The following is an 18,640-nucleotide window of genomic DNA, read 5'->3' as shown; positions in this document are numbered from 1 at the left end:
AGCCTGCTGAGCGCCCTTCGCTCTGCCACAGATGTTAAACTGTCCAGCTCCATGCCAACAATAGAGCCTGCCTTCCTCACCAGTTTGTCCAGGCGTGAGGCGTCTTTCCTCTTAATGCTGCCTCCCCAGCACACCACTGCGTAGAAGAGGGCGCTCGCCACAACTGTTTGATAGAACATCTGCAGCATCTTATTGCAGATGTTGAAGGAAGCCAGCCTTCTAAGGAAGTATAACCGGCTTTGTCCTTTCTTGCACAGCGCATCAGTATTGGCAGTCCAGTCTAATTTATCATCCAGCTGCACTCCCAGATATTTATAGGTCTGCACCATTTGCACACAGTCACCTTTGATGATCACTGGGTCTATGAGGGGTCTGGGCCTCCTACAATCCACCACCAGCTCCTTGGTTTTGCTGGTGTTCAGGTGTAGGTGGTTTGAGTCGGACCATTTAACAAAGTCATTGATTAGGTCCCTATACTCCTCCTCCAGCCCATTCCTGATACAGCCCACGATAGCAGTGTCATCAGCGAACTTTTGCACATTGCAGGACTCCGAGTTGTATTGGAAGTCCGATGTATATAGGCTGAACAGGACCGGAGAAAGTACAGTCCCTTGTGGCGCTCCTGTGTTGCTGACCACAATGTCAGACGTGCAGTTCCCAAGACGCACATACTGAGGTCTGTCTTTAAGATAGTCCACGATCCATGCCACTAGGTATGAATCTAATCCCATCTCTGTCAGCTTGTCCCTAAGGAGCAGAGGTTGGATTGTGTTGAAGGCGCTAGAGAAGTCTAGAAACATAATTCTTACAGCACCACTGCCTCTGTCCAAGTGAGAGAGGGATCGGTGTAGCATATAGATGATGGCATCTTCCGCTCCCACCTTCTCCTGATATGCAAACTGCAGAGGGTCAAGGGCGTGTTGAACCTGTGGCCTAAGGTGGTGAAGCAGCAGCCTCTCCATGGTCTTCATCACATGTGATGTCAGAGCAACAGGCCGAAAGTCATTCAGCTCACTAGGACGTGATACCTTTGGGACTGGGGTGATACAAGATGTTTTCCAAAGCCTCGGGACTCTCCCCTGTTCCAGGCTCAGGTTGAAGATGCGCTGTAGAGGACCCCCCAGCTCCGATGCACAGACCTTCAGCAGTCGTTGTCTTTGGGCATGGTTTTCCTCTTGAAGACGACATATGGTGGTAACTTTGCACTATCAGCCATACACCCAAGCATCACAGTGAAACGGTTCTTTTCGTTTCCAGTCGATCGCATAGTGATGGTCCTTGCGCCTTTGATGTTTACTGTGTTCTCGGGTGGCAGGTCGAATGTCAACAGAGTTTGGTCGGCGTTTCCAATCTGGCTCATGCCGTAGTTGTATTTCTGATGCATCTTGATGACATAACTTTGAAATTTCGTTAATAACTCCTCGTGGTCGCTGGGTAGTCGCTGACTAATAGTAGTTCTTCGTCTTATTGAAAGCTTATTTCTTCCAAAGAATCTCCGACACCAGTTTATCGATGCCTTGAATTCTATGATGTTTTGCTCTTTCACCAATCTTAGAGCCTGTAAACGAATGGTAGTGGTGCTGACCCCCAGGCAGTCTTGACAGGTATCTTCAATCCATTTAATGAGCGCCTTTTCCAGGTTAGGGTGGTGAGCCTTCGAGTCTCTGTTCGCCCTCTTTACTTTTCGCATTTCTTTGATGGTACTTTCAGCTTTTCTCCATTTTCTGATTACGCATTCTGTCGGACCAAATTGCCGCTCAGCTGCCCAGTTCCCGTGTTCTTTCGTGTATGTGATCACTTCCAGTTTAAACTTTGCAGTATAGCTCTGTCGTATTGTCTTCGTCATGTTGACTGGGTAATAATGAACAGCTATCTTTAAAACTACGTAATGGGATATTGGACTTTATGATCGTGTGCGCGTGTGTCAGTGCCTCTCCTTTGCATTCGATGGCTGTGTGACAGGGACAGAGAGGAGTGGTTTGAATCCAATTTGAATTTCAAGGTTTGTTTTCAAGCGATAGTCGGTTAGCAGTGCTGCAATTGTAGCTACCGGGGTATGCTTCAGTCCGCGCGCGATTAGCCGTTTCCCCCGCACTAGCATTTCACACCATTTCAAATTAAAGTATTCTTCAGGTGTAGCGTCGCTAATACTGTATTGATTTTGGAGAATGACACGGCGTTTGAAAGCTCATTTTACTATACATCCACCTGTATGCCTTATTGTAACGTTTGGAAATTGTTTTATTTTGAATATTCACGTCACCAATACGTCATTTTCGCCGTCTAGTATGTTCCTCGCTCTTTGTTGTTGTTCAGAGATACTCCAGCCTAACACAAACGCATGGATACAGTCACTGGCGCTGGCGGCAGCAGCTTTTAATTAGTACCCCGGTAACTCAAAATTAGGATGCGTCCTATAAACAGGTACACAGGTTTTTCCATGGTTTTTAGGGTCAAAAATCCACTGCGTCCTATACATGGTATCGTCCTATATGTGGGTATTTACGGTAATCTATTTGAGAGACTAAATAGTTTCTACCGTTGTAAGAAAACCACCATTATTCCCTTACCAAAGTAGGTTGCTGTAATGTGTCATATACGTGCAACTGACAGACAGCTGAAAGGCCTAAATGATAGTATTTGTCCTCACAGGTGGCGCAGTGATAGAGCTGCTGCTTTGCAGTAAGGAGACTGTGGAAGATTGTGGGCTTGCTTCCCAGTTCCTCCCTGTGTGGATAGCGCTTTGAGTACTGAGAAAAGCGCTATATAAATGTAATGAATTATTATTATTTTTATTATTATTATTATTATTATTATTATTATTAATTCCATGCCAGACCAGTGGGCGGCAGGTTGAGCTGACTATCTCTCTCAATCTCTTGCAGACCATCCATGGGAAATCCTGCAGGGTACCAGGGTCACTGATGATGTCACTTCCATTTCCGGTGGCAACGACGATGTCACTTCCGGTCCCAGGACTGCAGAGGACACCGCTTCCGGTCCTGATGACATCACTTCCGGTTCTGTCCCCCCGATGACGCAATTTCCTTTACTGGCCTTTAAAGCCACCATCTTACCTCAATCACATCAGTTCTGTTTTAGACTCGAATCTGTGAACATCTCTGTTCAAATTAACTAATTTTGCAGCCGTGGAACTATATACGGGTGGCTGCCCCCAAACCTTCATGATGTCTGTGACTCCTTCTTGTGACAAATGATTATCACTCAGTAGCAGTTACAGTAATCCCTCACTTATCGCGGGAGATTGGTTCCAAGGCCGACCGCGATAACTGAATTTCCACGAAGTAGGGACACCATATTTATTTAATTATTTAACGTGTATTTGGACGTTTTTAAACCCTCCCTGTATTGTTTACAACCCACCCTTTACTCTATTAATAACAGGGACAACTGCTAAGCAATATGAAATCGGTAGATAAGTTTACACTTACTGTATAGCGAAGTACACGTAGCTATATATGACGTGATGATGGTGATGAATATGCTGCGCAGTAAAAATGATGACGATTGAAGGTGATAATCCCCTGAATGCAGTAGCAAGAGCACGTTAATGTTGAATGAGTGAGATGAGACTTCCTGGTTAATGCAGCACTCCGTCGCTGAGCCAATCAGCAGCACACAGGAACTTAACTGCGTGCTCTGATTGGGTAGCTTCTCAGCCATCCGCCAATAGCATCTCTTGTATGAAATCAACTGGGCAAACCAACTGAGGAAGCAAATACCAGAAGTAAAAAGACACATTGTCTGCAGAAACCCGGGAAGCAGCGAAAAATCCGTGTTATATATTTAGATATGCTTACATATAAAATCCGCAAAGTCGTGAATCCGCGAAAAGTGAACCGCGAAGTAGCGAGGGATTACTGTACTCTCATTGTAATAAAGTGTTTTGAGAGACTGGTGCTATGGCACATTAAGAATGCAATTCCTGACAGTTTGAACCCACTGCTAAATTGCCTACCGACATAATTGGTCTACAGATGAAGCCATATTCTTTGTACTACATAACTCTCTGTCCCACCTGGAAAATAAAACTGTTATACCAGGCTACTATTTGTGGATTACAACTCAGTAGTTAATACTGTCTCCACATCTAGACTGCTAGATCTTGGGACTTGATGACACTTTCTGCAATTGGATTAATCTATATTACTAAACAACAGTTGTATATATGCATGGACGCAGGACGACGGACGCAGGACGCATCGAAGCGCACGCGCACTGAGACTCAGCGCCCCAGAGTCAAACCCAGCAGCTTCACAGACTCAGTAGGTAGCGCCCAAACAACACAACACAACCTGTAAACTAAACTTGACATAAAGCGTGTACGCCAACAAGTTGCCATGGTGACATATTTAAACATTGACATAGAATAACTAGACGCCTCATGACTAGCAGAATTGTACGTCAATGTCGCCGCCATATTGTGAGTGGCACTGCTGTGGAATGAAGTAATGAATAATGTTTCTGCTTGGGATTGTACAAACCGCTGTACGCTCCAAACCAGATCCCGGGGGATTACATTTCATAGGTAAGGCTGAACAATTGTTTTGGTTATATTTGGCCGTTAGAAAATCCCGTTTTATAATCTTTACTTTAGCTAAGCCAGGCTAAGCAAGCAAAGCTATGAATTTATGTGCTCAAGTGAGCCTCCAAACAACGTTTTGGCTAAACGTATTTAGTCACTATGTAGATTGTTGTTAGCTGTTAACATGTCTCAAACTTGATGATGTTTTTTTCTCAAGGAGCACATTGAGGAAACACAGTTTGAAATTGACAACCATCATTTTATGCTCATAATAATAATAATAATTCTTTGCATTTATATAGTGCTTTTCTCATGTCTTTAGTTGTGTCTGTCTTCCACAAACTAAGGCTGCACCATATTGCCAGACTGAATACTCTCAAAGTACAAGATCTGAGTGAGCGAGAGAAGTGTAAGTCTGGAGGAGATCAGTGAGGTTGTGGAGAGCTTTAAATGTTAAGAGCGGTATTTAGTATTGTATTCTGTAGTTAACTGGGAGCCAGTGAAGTTGAGAGAGAATAGGTGTAATATGTTCACTGGATTTACAACAGCAGGATATTATCCTGGCAGCAGAATTTTGAAGAAGTTGTAAGCGATTGATAAGTTTTTATGGGATGCCAGATAGAATACCATTACAGTAATCTATACGTGATGTGACTCGGGCATTAAACAATACTTCAGTACTGTGTTGCGTAAGAACAGGACAAAGTCTGGAAATAGATAGAAGAAGGCAGTCCCTGAAATGTTACTTATATAGGAGGAATGGTTAATAATAATAATAATTATAATTATTATTATTTAATAATTGCCACTATTAGTGTATAAATGGATATAAATAATTGCATTTAAACGATTCGCCAAAATCTGTTGTATGTAAACGATACTGTTTTAAACTTTATTGTTTTTTCATCAGAAAACCTGGTATCCACGTCTACTTGTATTAGTTTAAATAGCACTTTTGCCACTCGCAATAAGGCTGAAGTATCGTGTCTACTGGGAAACACAGTGAATGTGGCGTCTATCTATATATGTGTATGTATTTAAACTTGAGGTAGTGGTGATTACAGACAGTGCCAGCAGTCAGCTACTCCACAGTGCCTACATTCAAGGGTTCAATTATGATTCCTAACAGCAAACGACTTCTAGCTAACAACACACCCATAGAAAAACAAAAACGAGACTGCATAGATAAAAACAATGAACGAAGGCGCCTACAACGCGCTTCTGAAACACCAGAACCAAACGAGTCATGGCTCCAAAAAGAAACAGCTTTACTACAAATATATTTATTTCATTAAATGAAAACCTTCCCAGGACGCTCCCACCCTCCATGATCTTACATCACTTCAAAGATTGGAGGGAACAGAAAGTAATTGCCATTCTTGCATTTGTGATTCTTTAGAGAATCAGGGGTTTACTGGTATATTCTAACAGGTAGACCACTATAGATATGTACAGGCAGAAATATCACACACTTTGATGTTTAACACTAGCAATCCACAAGGTAGTGCTTAGTCCCCTGATGTATTCACTGTTCCCTCATGACTGTAGTCAAACAGAGCTCTAATTCTATCATCAAGCATGACGATACTACCATTGTACATCTAATCACCAATAACAGTGAGACAGCATACTGAGCAGAGGTTAAACTCTTAACAGATTGGTGTCAAGATCAGGATAATAACCTCTCTCAACGCCTGTAAAACTAAGGAACTAGTCATTGATTCCAGAAGCAGTCCATGACCCCATCTACATGGGCAGTGATACTGTAGAAAGAGTCAAAAGCCTGAAATTCCTCAAGTGACTCAGGTCCATCAGCAGACACACAAAAGAGATTTAGGAGTTGATTTTACCATAAGGCCTATTGAACATTAATACTGTCAGACTTCTATCAATGTGTTCTGCTTATCTTCCAATATCACTTTAATGTGCAATATTGATTTGTTAATCTACCAACCCTGTACTGTACAACATGCATTCTGTCACTCTTCTTGCATTACTGGTATTTAGCTTGCCCTGTTACTGTCTGTGTACTAATATATTACTGCAGTCCATTATATTGTTGGCAATATTCACTGTTCATGCCTGTACCACTATAATGTTAATGGCTGATTGTAGTAATCTGTACGTTGACACTCAAGAATTGCATTGCACTTTGTTATGTGTACATGGCAATAAACCTAAGAACTACTGAACCTTGAAACGTTTTCCTCTGATGACCTACTTCTTACAGTATTTCTTGTTTTGAAGACCACTAGAGAAAAATGTTGTTTGTTCTTGCTCTTTTGCAAGTTTCAGAGAAAATGGCTAAAGAAGATATAATAGACTTGTAATGGCAAGAAGTCATTTTTTTCAAAAAAGAGCAGATATTAAAGGATAGGTTTGGTATTTCATGTCATGTTTGTTTTGGTGTCCCATAGACCACCATTGCATTGTAGCTGCTGGGGCTTGCTTTATTCATTTATTTATGAATTGTAAACATTGCTTCACTTAACAACACACATTTCCAGGGCAAGTAAATGTTTGTTATAACTGTAAAAAGTAATGTCCAGGTTTTTTGGTTTTTCCTCTCATAATATAAAGGCATGCACGTGGTTAATTGGTGACTGAAAACTGGTGCAGTACAACTATGGGTGGGTAACAGAGTTTGCTCCTGCCTTATAGTGCCATAGTGTCAAAATAGCTTCAAGCCCCCTGCCAGCCTGGATTAGAATATGTGGGTCTGATAATACCATGCGAGCGAAAATAGTTCTCTGCAAAGTGGTCTAAATTAATCCACCTTAATAAAAGGATGTATCTGTGTCTGTCTGGTTACTATGTCTCTGTCATTCCAAAAGATAGAACATCACAAACACTTTTAGTAATAAAATGTTTTACATTTGTCATTCCAATAGATCACAGACATTAACACTGCTTGTACAAATCCCACACCAAATGGCATTTAACAGAGTCGTATGGATTGCATGGTGCACTGCAAATTTTAATGGTGAAGTCTTAGGTGGGTAGCACAGCTAGTTACAAACATAAAAAATAAAATAAACTGATCTTTACAAATTGCCCTATAAACGGATTAAGACGGGCAAAGAAAACTTTATTGGTAGAATATTACGCACTAGATATCAAAAAAATGTGCTTTAATATAGTTCCATTTATAAAGTCTCTGAAAAAATAACACCCACCTTGAAATATTTGAAATTAATTTTATTATCTGGATAGCAGCATTTTTTTCTTTATCTTTATTGGAGGCAGTGTGGCTTTGAACAGTAAACAGTAAATTTGAGGAAAATATAGTAAATCTCACAGGGTGGTCCAGAACAAGTCACTTAATCTGCCTGTGCTCACACAGTAGAACTACCGAAACAAAAGAAATATCTATAGGTAGTGCTGGGCGGTATATCGGTTCATACAGAAAACCATTTTTCATTTTTGTTATGATATGGATTTTTCTTATACCGCAACACCGGTTTAAATTGCCTAAACAAAGTTCGGAACGTGGCACAGCAGGAAATTGTTTAAGGGGGACCTTTTTCACTGCTACACCGCTATACACATGCAACGGAGAAAATGCAGTAGTGGAGGTATTGCGCGGTACCTGGGTACTGTGTAATAGTGTGACGACATGTTGACTTTATTCTCGACATTTCTACTTTATTCTCGCCGTTTGTCAAGATTAAAGTCGACATGTTGACTTTATTCTCGGAATTTGTTATTAAAGCAGCACATCGTAAACTAAAGCTTATCTTAAAATGAATATTTAATTTACTAGATTTTCTCAAACCCCGTCATAAGTTATGTAGCACATTAAATGCTTTGTGTTAAGTGTTCCCGGAGCCATGTTAATTGCTACGTGCTTCTTAAACTGACTTCCTCTTGCACTAAGAGGAGGCGCTGGCAGCACACAGAATACATTAATTTCATGATATCCCTGCTCCCTGAACATTTAGAATGCTAAGATAAATACTTAATATAATTTTCATGATGAAATGCATTAAAGCATGTATTAATCATGTGGGGGCACAGTGGCGTGGAGGTTGCACTGCTGCCTCGCAGCAGTGGGGTCTCGAGTGTTCCTTGCTTTGAATTTGCATGTTTTTCTGGTGGGTTTACTCGGCGTGCTTCAGTTTCCTTTCAAAGTCATGTAGGATGTGGGGTTTTGTTATGATATATTGACCCTGCTAGTGTATGTATTGCTCGTAGTCACCCTGCGATGTGCTGGTACCCCAGTCAGGATTTGCTCCTGCCTCGCACACAATGCTTGCTGGGATGGCCGCAACCCTGAATGGATGGTATAATTAAACATATATAACGAAGATTTTTTTTTTAAGTTCTGAACACTCCGTGGTCTAAGTTTATAACTAGTTTTAATTTCAGAAAGATGTTTATCGTATGGTGATTGGTTATGTGGAGAAAAAAAAGGAAGGATAGGAACTGGGGGGTTGTTACATCAGACAGACAGCATGCATGCAATAAAGAAAGCCCGCTCAAAAGAACAACAATTTAATTCTGTGTTCGTGTCTCTGAACACCAAATCATGATCCCAACATTTACACAATATTTCAGTTAAACCTGTGCAATACCCATTCATACATCCAGTTTTTTGGAGCCTCGTCACACCTGCCATAAAGTTCTCTACACTGAACGTAGACCTGGGGACCCCTTACTGTGAGGGAGCAGCACTACCGTGCATGTTTAATACCTGCTTTAATGCATTTCATCCTGAAAATGATATCAAGTATTTATCTTAGCATTCTAAATGTTCAGAGAGCAGGAATATCATGAAGTGAATGTATTCTGTGCGGCGATGGCTGCTTGCGCCTCCTCTTAGTGTAGAGGAAGTCCGTTTAAGAAGTGCATACAGCGATTGACAACTGGGTCGGGGAACACTTAACACAAAGCATTTAATGTGCTACATTAACTTATGACGGGGTTTGAGAAAATCTAGTAAATTAAACATTGATTTTAGGATGAAGTTTAGTTTACGACATTCTACTTTAATCCATATTACTAACCGAGAATGGTAAACCGGAAGGCATGGACGCAGGTACACGGCGATGGGACCATTAGAAATAGTGCGCAGGCGCCTACAGCGCACGTCTCATAGACCGCAAGCGAGGTCTGATCCACCGTGAACGAAGGAGTCACGGCCCAAAAACGAAAGAGCTCAACTAACATGAATGAGAAATGAAGCAACAACGCACCCATAGCTAATGACTAACGACACAGCCACACAAAAAAGAGGATTCTGTGCTGCACCCCAGAGTCAAACGGAAGAGGCTACGGAGGCCCCACAGGTCCACAAAGATAGTATGGAAGGCGCGGGAAAGTTCAAAAGGCGCAGGCGCCTACAACGCGCTTCTGAACTAAATGTCCACACTACACAGCATGGTCCACGCGCTTGTAACACACCGCAAGCATAAACACGAGATAGTACAGAAACCACACAGATCCGGACTCAACAACATATGTGAATCACATTACAGTGATACAATATTAAGCACTTTACACATGGACAACTGTATGTAGCCCTCTCAAGAGAGTACAGAACCCTACACGTGCACACTACAAAGCATAGTCAAACCCGACATAGTATGGAAGGTGCAAGCGTCTACAACGTGCTTTCGAAAGCACCGCAGGCAACAACCCGGGATAGTACAGAAGCCCCAAAGATCCGGACTCCACAGCATATGTGAATCACATTACATATGGATACTATAAGTACTCACAGAGAACACAAACAGAAGAGACTTCGGCGTCCCACCCCACAGTCAAACAAGACAAAGTACGGAGTCCCCAAACGTCCACAAAACACAGCATAGTCAAACCCGAGATAGTATGGAGGGCGCATGCGCGGATACATGGGCGCCTACAACGCGCGTCTGAAACTGCGGAAGCAAAACTGTCTCGGCTCCAAATTCAAACACAATACAGCTCAACTAACGGAAATAGCAAATAAAACAACAAGCCCATACCTAACGAGACGGCCACAGAGAACGGCCACAGAACAAACAAACACAACAGGATTCTGCGCCCCGCCCAAAGTCAAACCGGAGAGAGTACGGATGCCGCAGACGTCCACACTACACAGCATAGTCAAAACCGAGATAGTACGGAAGGCGCAGGCGTCACCGCCATATTGTGGATGGCACTGTTGCTGAGTGAAGTTAGGAATAATGTGCTGCTTGGGATTGTACAAACTGCTGAACGCTTTACACCAAATCCCGAGGGATTACATTTCATAGGTAGGGCTGAACTATTGTTTTCGTTATATATGGCCGTTAGGAACTCCCGTTGTCTAATAAACGTCTGGACTACACAGCATATGTGAATCACATTACAGTAATACAATATTAATAGTACAACCACAGAAAACAGAGACACGTCACCAGATAGATAATGACAATTAACAATGGCTCCATATTAAATGTACGGAATCCTACAACGCCCGTCTGAAACAGTGGAGGCAAAACACTCTCGGCTCCAAATGAGCATCTTAATTTCCCCTTGGAATATCCATCCATCCATTTTCCAACCCGCTGAATCCAAACACAGGGTCACGGGGTCTGCTGGAGCCAATCCCAGCCAACACAGGGCACAAGGCAGGAACCAACCCCGGGCAGGGTGCCAACCCACCACAGGACACACACAAACACACCCACACCAAGCACACACTAGGGCCAATCTAGAATCACCAATCCACCTAACCTGCATGTCTTTGGACTGTGGGAGGAAACCGGAGCGCCCGGAGGAAACCCACGCAGACACGGGGAGAACATGCAAACTCCACGCAGGGAGGACCTGGGAAGCGAACCCAGATCCCCAGATTTCCCAACTGTGAGGCAGCAGCGCTACCCACTGCGCCACCGTGCCGCCCCCCTTGGAATATTTAAACACTATTAACCCTGCAACAACACAATCTTAACCTTAAGGTCGGAACAATAGTCATGCTATTAAGAAACCTTAATACTAAACAAGGTGTATGCAACGGTACACGATTACTCATCAACACCATGACAGACAATGTTATTGAAGCAAATGTACTTACAGGATCACATACTAACAATACTGTTTTGATTGCACACTTAAACTACGCCAATGTCCCATTAAACCTGCATTCGCCATGACAATCAACAAATCCCAAGGATGGACCATGGACAGAGTTGGCATATACCTCTCTGAGCCTGTATTTGGACATGGACAACTTTATGTAGCCTTCTCAAGAGTTCGGCGTTCATCTGACATTAAGGTTAAGGTTATAAATACTCCATACCAAGGAGAACTCATTCAAGGACAACACGCCATCTTTACTACAAATGTTGTGTATAAAGAAATATTCGAATAAATCTTTGTAATATGCCATACTATGTATTCTTTACTTCCTATGTACGTCATCTGCACCTTTACACTCCAATATATCTCATACATAGATCAATGTATTTCGGGTTACCCAAACCCAGGGGTTGGCGAGCGAAGCGAGCAGGGGGCGGAGCCCCCTAGTGACAAAATAAACTATGAGAATAAAGTGGAAATGTCGAGAATAAAGTCAACATGTAGTTTTTTTTCTTCCCTGTGTCCGTATTTTTTTTTCTTCACTGTGGCCCTAATACGCTTCCGTAGGGTCATACCACAAATAGCATTATAAATGAAAGTTGCAGTTTTATTATTTATGTACAGTATATAGGTTAGCTTGAAGCAAGGTCCAAATTAATGCAGTTTGCCTTAATGATGGTTCAGTTGGTAAAGATGTCATTACCAAGTTGCACTTGTTTTATTTTATTTATTTTTATTTGGTGAATACTGTACTGTGTAATGCACCTGGGCTTGAAGTCTTGAAGTAATAGTATTATTACTGGAAGTTGCACTATTATTTATTTTATTGTTATTATTTACTAGTTTAAATATTATGCAGTTTAATGATGGTAAAGTTGTTTAAAAAGTCAGTTTAACGTGTCAGTGGACAGAGATTGTTAATATTAACAGAAAGTGTAGTTGGTTTACAAAAAATATTTACTCTTTATTCCTTTTTCTAAGACATATTCAGTGCAATACAACTGTTGACAAGCACCTCTGGATACTTTACTAAATCTAAATGCCTCTTTGGATGGTTGAAAATATGTTGTCAAAATTTTAGTTTAAGTTGTTTGCAAAATTTGTTCAATAAAAAGGTTCTATATTTTGACTGCAACTGTCATGCAATGTGATTCCTTCTCTTCATTAGTGCCACCCCCTTGAAAACTATCACTTTATGGGGCCATGCAAACCTGTATTAGTACTTGTGTGCACATTAAAATATTTTTTGTACAATGTACAATTCTCATGACAGTGGAATAGGTTATTCTTAGCCAGTCTACTGCAGTGGAAAATTTGGTTAACATCCACTCATGCATGGGAAAAAAATACCGTCCAATACCGTGAAACCGGTATAATTTTGAAAAATTAGGGTATTTTGGTCATACCGCCCAGCACTATCTATAGGTGATTAACAAGTCACTTTACAGAAAGTTACAAAATGAATAAACTGATAAAAATAATAGCTGATTAAAGAAATAAATAAAATGGCCTCAGCAAAGCCATCACAACTTTCTGCATTAAACTGAAAATATAAAGGTCAACTTAACCAAGTCAATATTTTTGAATTTCCTGCACTTGTAGTCACTACTTAACTGATTTTTTAAATTTAGTCACACCTCATTATAGAATGAACTCACCATGAATGCTGACTATGACCCACTCGCCCTCTTCATATTCTAGCACCTCCTCATGATTGTCGATTTCTTCAGTGTCATCTGTGGTTTTATTTCCAAGCAGAAAATTAGTAATTTTGAGAATCATTGTTAAATAGTTGAACTGAATAGTAGGCTGTCACTTTAAACTCTTCTTTTCCCTGAAAAAAAAGAAACATTTTGCTAAATATTTTCAATTTTCTGAATTATTTAACAAAGACATGATGGTACAGTAGTGTTGACTCATAGCTCTAGAATCCTGGGTTTGAATTCCAGCCTGGTCACTGCCTGTATGGAGCTTGCAAGTTTTCCCCAGGTACCACAATTAAAACGTTCAAAGCGAATAAGTGTGTGTACCCTTGTAAGAGAGATCAAGATGTCCAGGGTTAGTCCTTGTGTTGTACCCAATGCTGCCTGGACAGACTTTGGCCACTGTGACCATGAACTGAATTGAGAGAGTTTGGTAAGGAATTGATGAATCGTTTAATTAAATCCATGCATAGTTTATCAGAGTTATTGAATTCATACAACACTATCAAGTATCTGAACTAATTTATGAGTACTAGTGGCATTAATATCCCGACAGTAAATGTATTGACCAGAAACTATGACAATGAAATTTCTATTGAGATCCTATTGTGACAGTGGAGACTGAATATTCACACATATCAAGATTACAGTAAGAATGTTGACTTCAGAACTCATCACAGTCACACATCTGCATAAATAGCGTTTTCAATTTAGCTAGAAGAAAGAAGCTGCAACTAAGAAAAATATTTTAAAGTATTGCCATTATGTAATGTCCCAATCTACAAGATGCACATTATTTTATCTTACCTTATCTATCAATTTGTAATGTAATGTAAGGCTTTGGACTTCGAATCCTGAGGTTGTGCGTTCAAATCCTTCTACTGACACTGAATGACCCTGAGCAAGTCACTTCACTTGCTGGTGCTCCAATTTAAAAAACAAAACAAATGTAACCAATTGTATCTCAAATGTTGTAAGCTGCCTTGGATAAAGGTCAGTCAGTCAGTCATTGTCCAACCTGCTATATCCTAACACAGGGTCACGTGGATCTGCTGGAGCCAATCCCAGCCAGCACAGGGCACAAGGCAGGAACAAATCCCAGGCAGGGCGCCAGCCCACCGCATTGGATAAAGGTACCAGTCATAATAAGTAATAAAACATCTTGTGATGGTATTTACTGTATATCTCTCTATTATAAAAAAAAATCTTGCAACGAGACTTTTTTTCCTGGCAACAAGACATGATCTTTGGAAGAGAGATCTTTTGAAGCGAGACAGAGAGACAGAGAGACACTTTCATGTCCTGCGAGACAGACAAGTCACATCATACTTACAACCTTTGGAAGCAAGTCCCTTGATACACATGCAGAGCAGGTTAGAGGTAATGGAAGTAGGAAAATTTGAAAGTCTCAAAAAAATGAAAGTAAAGATCGCATTAAAGCAAAAAAACTGAAAATATTACTCGGTGAAATAACGGAACAGCGAAAAGAGATTGCAGAGTGTTTGAGGATGTCTGGGGGACAAGAGAGACAAGACAGAGAGACAAAAGGACAGGTGCTGTACAGGCTTTTAAACATTTGAAGTGCCGCACGAAATGCAGATCACACGGCACTGCAGCAGCTGCAAGCAGCAGCTGATCGAGCAAAGAGGAGGTAAAAAAAAAAACAACTGTTACTTGTTTCCCAATGTATCACCATTTAAGAGTGGTTTCGGAGGATCTCCTTGGGGTGTGTTCAGCCCACCTCTTCACAACGGTGTGTTGCACTGGTGGGGGGGGGGGGGGGGGGCTAGGGGTTTGCGAGCAAAGCAAGCAGAGGGCAAAGCCCCCTTTGCTTGAAAATTTTAAGCAAATAGTGTATGTTTTCTAACTATATTTAATAGCTGCATTTAGTGATGTATTTGTTTATATAATGTGCCAACGATGTAGTACTCTTAACCCAAGAAGCAACTTAGCTCAATCTGACAAATCATCCATTAGTTTTCTGGACCCAGACCCACTTTCAACCAAAATGTGCCCAATACAGAATGCCTGTTTACAGCAAGGCATACACTTGTACACATCCACAGGAACACACTCACAACATGCAAATGTCCATTGACAGTGGACCACCTCTACAAGCACCCCCATGTTGGGGGCCCTGTGGCCCACTGCACCACAACATACATACAAATCAAACCCAAACACTATCATCAGAACACCTAGAATACAATGAGCAAACTGCAGACATAGTATTGCTTCTTTATTGTTTCCTTGAAATAACACATATCGTCTTATCCATCCCATTGCTTACAGTATACTATGCAAATAAATTATTTATCATTTATGGGATGGTTTTGCCCAAGGGCTGTCCCAATGGCACAACTGATCGTGATAATTTTGATGCCTGGTAAATGGCAATTTTAAGGAATATATTTTTTTTAATAAAAAAAAATTATTTTAATTTCAGAACACGAATCCTTATGGTGCTTGCCCCAAAATGTTTCTGAGAATAGGCCTGATGGTACTCTAGCTGAAAAGCAAATCCTATCCTTCTAGTAATACTAAGGAAAAATCCTTTTACGAAAGTACTGACCCGGACAGCAATCTTGAAATTCCTACCGCAGTCAGTAGTTGTTTATTTTACACAGGATTAAACTTTTTTGCTTTTTCTTTAAAGTGCTGATTGCCTTTACCCTCACCTTGGTTAGTTAAACTTTTAGATGGCACCACAGAACTCGTGGACGCTCACGAGCGCATTCTTTATAGCACACTCGGTTTTTGGCGACCCCTCGTGACAGAGAGCCATAACATCAATCAACACGGCGATAAAGTTGGTGAAGTAACCTAATAAGGCGAAACGAAGATATTTTTCACGTTTTCCCACACACTATAGCCACAATGCCACACGTTTACATCATTACTCTTTCTAAAATGCTGCCGGTAGTATTTTGTTTAATGTTTATGTTCATCATTAAACCTTACACTAATTTTTACATGTAATCAATGGCTTTGCACATAGAACATCTTTTAATACAGTCGTTAAAAAGAAAATCTTTTTCTGCTTTAGTATGCACTGTTACGGACTGGTGTTCCTTCCACACTAAACGCTGTACTGGAGGGAAAAGCTGTGACACGTAATATGAAGTGCATGTGAATGTATTTGTGATATTATATAAAGTATGTACTTTTGATATTATCATTGATCACTGTTACTAATTTTCTTCCGTAGTTATTCCCATTTTAAAATAAATACACTCCTAAACAAAGACTGAGTGATATGAGTTTGTACAACATGTAGAGAGTAATATCTGAAATTACTCCTTAATACAGAATACCCCCTAAAAGAGTACCTGTACGAAGAAGTAAGTGAATTCCTTAAACTATTATAGATATTTCTTCAACATCCGTTTGCATTTATTTAAAATGTTTAAAATAATAAGTGCTATGCAAATGCACGATTTGTTTAGACAGATTATAACAACTGCCTTTATTTTATAATTTGTTTCAACCTCATTTTGGCACTCTGATCGGTTTCCGGGGTGAGGTGGGTGCCCGTGAGAGCCCGTGGACGCCAAACACCCCGAACTCTCTTCTTCAAGTTATGAATTCGCTTACCTCAAAGTTTGCAATTTGTGATCATTAAAGTGTCAGCGATTAGCTAGCTGTAAATGAACGTTAACTGCGTTGAAGTAAACGGACCAGCGGTAAACTTACAGTTAAAGACAGTTAAAGGCGAACAAGTCCAAACAGATCCGATTTGTGAAGAGAAAAATAGTACATCTTATCGTAAAACGCAAATACTTAGTTAATGCGTATAATTATTATTTTGCAATTTGCAATCAAATGTTTGAAAATCAACAGAGGAGTGTTATATATAGTTTTTTTTCCGAGCAGCAATGTGAGCAGAAGAAATTTAAAGCGAGAAGGACAACGCCTGTGTCAGTTTATTATAAATCTGCAAATTCCCCACGCTAGTCGTTGCAACAATCAGATATTATAAGCTTCTAATATAATACGTGATGGTTACCTGTAGTGAAAGAAATCAGATTTTTGTAATGTTCGTCAGGTTTCTCTTACTGGCATCTTATTCCTGTAAACACTCTGCCGCTTTGTCTTGTTTATGAACATTGTGTTCCAAATCTCTTAATCCAGCCTTTTAATGACGTAATCAGGTCCCCGCCCCTAGGGGCGGTATACTAACATATCCAAATTGTTTACGCGGTGGCGAAGCTGCAGTATAAATAAATAAGCGTGATTAGGAGTTGGAATAACATTTGATCTGATCCCCGCTTCATCAAAATGCGAAGAATGTCAAAGAAATTCGTGAAGTTTTCGGCATCTTCTTGTACTTAGAAAAGCATGTGTGAGCAGATTACTGTAAAGTCCAAGCCTTTTTTTTAAAAAAAGAAAAGATTAGTTTTTACAGGCGTTAAATTGCGCACTTAGAAGGAGGGCGCCTGCACTTGTCCATGTGCGGAAAGCAACTGCTTGCGAAGCCGCTGAAACAAATTTTAAGGTAGCCTACAATGTTTCAAAAAAGTTACCAAACATCACTCAGTAATAGCTATTCATTAATTGAAAAATACATTTTTACTATTCTTCTAAATTATCTGTTGTCAGTGTGGTTTTTATTTTTAGATTGTACAGTCGGCCTATATCATCTCCTGTATTTTAAGCAACTAAAAAAAAGTGAGGGGATTATTAAATCTTGATTCTCAGAATGTCTGTTCTACATATGCTATCATTGCTTCAAGCCCTCAAGACAATGCAGTATCACTGAAATCACCTTTTAGCCTTTTTTTTATTAATAATTATTGTGGTGGGTGCAGCAATGTGCTATACCAGTGCATACTCCCCAAGCTGACCATGACATGATTAATAATTATTCCTTTCACTGCACATATCCCCACAACTGTAATTTCAATGCAAATTTTTGATACTATGAGACAAATTATAACACTATTTAAAATAGTGCAATGTCAGCAGGCTATCAGAAAGGTTGTAGCCACATGGGAAAGTCAAGTCAAGTCAAGTTGGGGACCATGCACTGGTACAATGTGTTGCCGCACCCACTACATGACGAAACAACTCGGGATCCCGGTTGGCAACCCCCCAGGCAGACACGCGGTCCAGTCCCTCCCTCCAGAAATGACCCTCTATCTGCCGCAGCCAGGTGTTATGTGGGCGACCCCTTGGCCTGGTCCAGCCACTTGGGTCCCCAACAATGAGGATCTTACAAGCCGGATCACCCTTGGGGAAACGCGCCACATGGCTGTAGTGCCATAACTGATGCTTCTTCACAATGCAGGTAATGTGCCTCATTCGGGACTCCATGAGCAACCGCTCATTCAACACAAAGTCAAACCAA

At 40.7% G+C, this 18,640-nt stretch overlaps 1 protein-coding gene across 1 annotated transcript in view; it reads right to left on the bottom strand.

Annotated features, from left to right (window-relative positions):
• The window catches only part of si:ch211-260e23.9 (uncharacterized protein LOC555795 homolog), a 41,468-nt gene extending 24,030 nt beyond the window's left edge, over positions 1-17,438 (bottom strand). Inside the window, exons 1-2 of the mRNA XM_028809669.2 lie at positions 17,300-17,438; positions 13,249-13,424 (exon numbers count right to left, since the gene is read on the bottom strand). Coding sequence (XP_028665502.1) covers positions 13,249-13,372 — 124 coding nt within the window. The 5' untranslated portion in view covers positions 13,373-13,424; positions 17,300-17,438. The remainder of the gene's footprint in view (positions 1-13,248; positions 13,425-17,299) is intronic.
• Between the last annotated feature and the right edge of the window lie 1,202 nt (positions 17,439-18,640).

Source organism: Erpetoichthys calabaricus, chromosome 9 (assembly GCF_900747795.2).
Source record: "Erpetoichthys calabaricus chromosome 9, fErpCal1.3, whole genome shotgun sequence".
Taxonomy (NCBI): Eukaryota; Metazoa; Chordata; class Cladistia; order Polypteriformes; family Polypteridae; genus Erpetoichthys; species Erpetoichthys calabaricus.
This window is presented reverse-complemented; position numbering and strand designations above follow the sequence as displayed.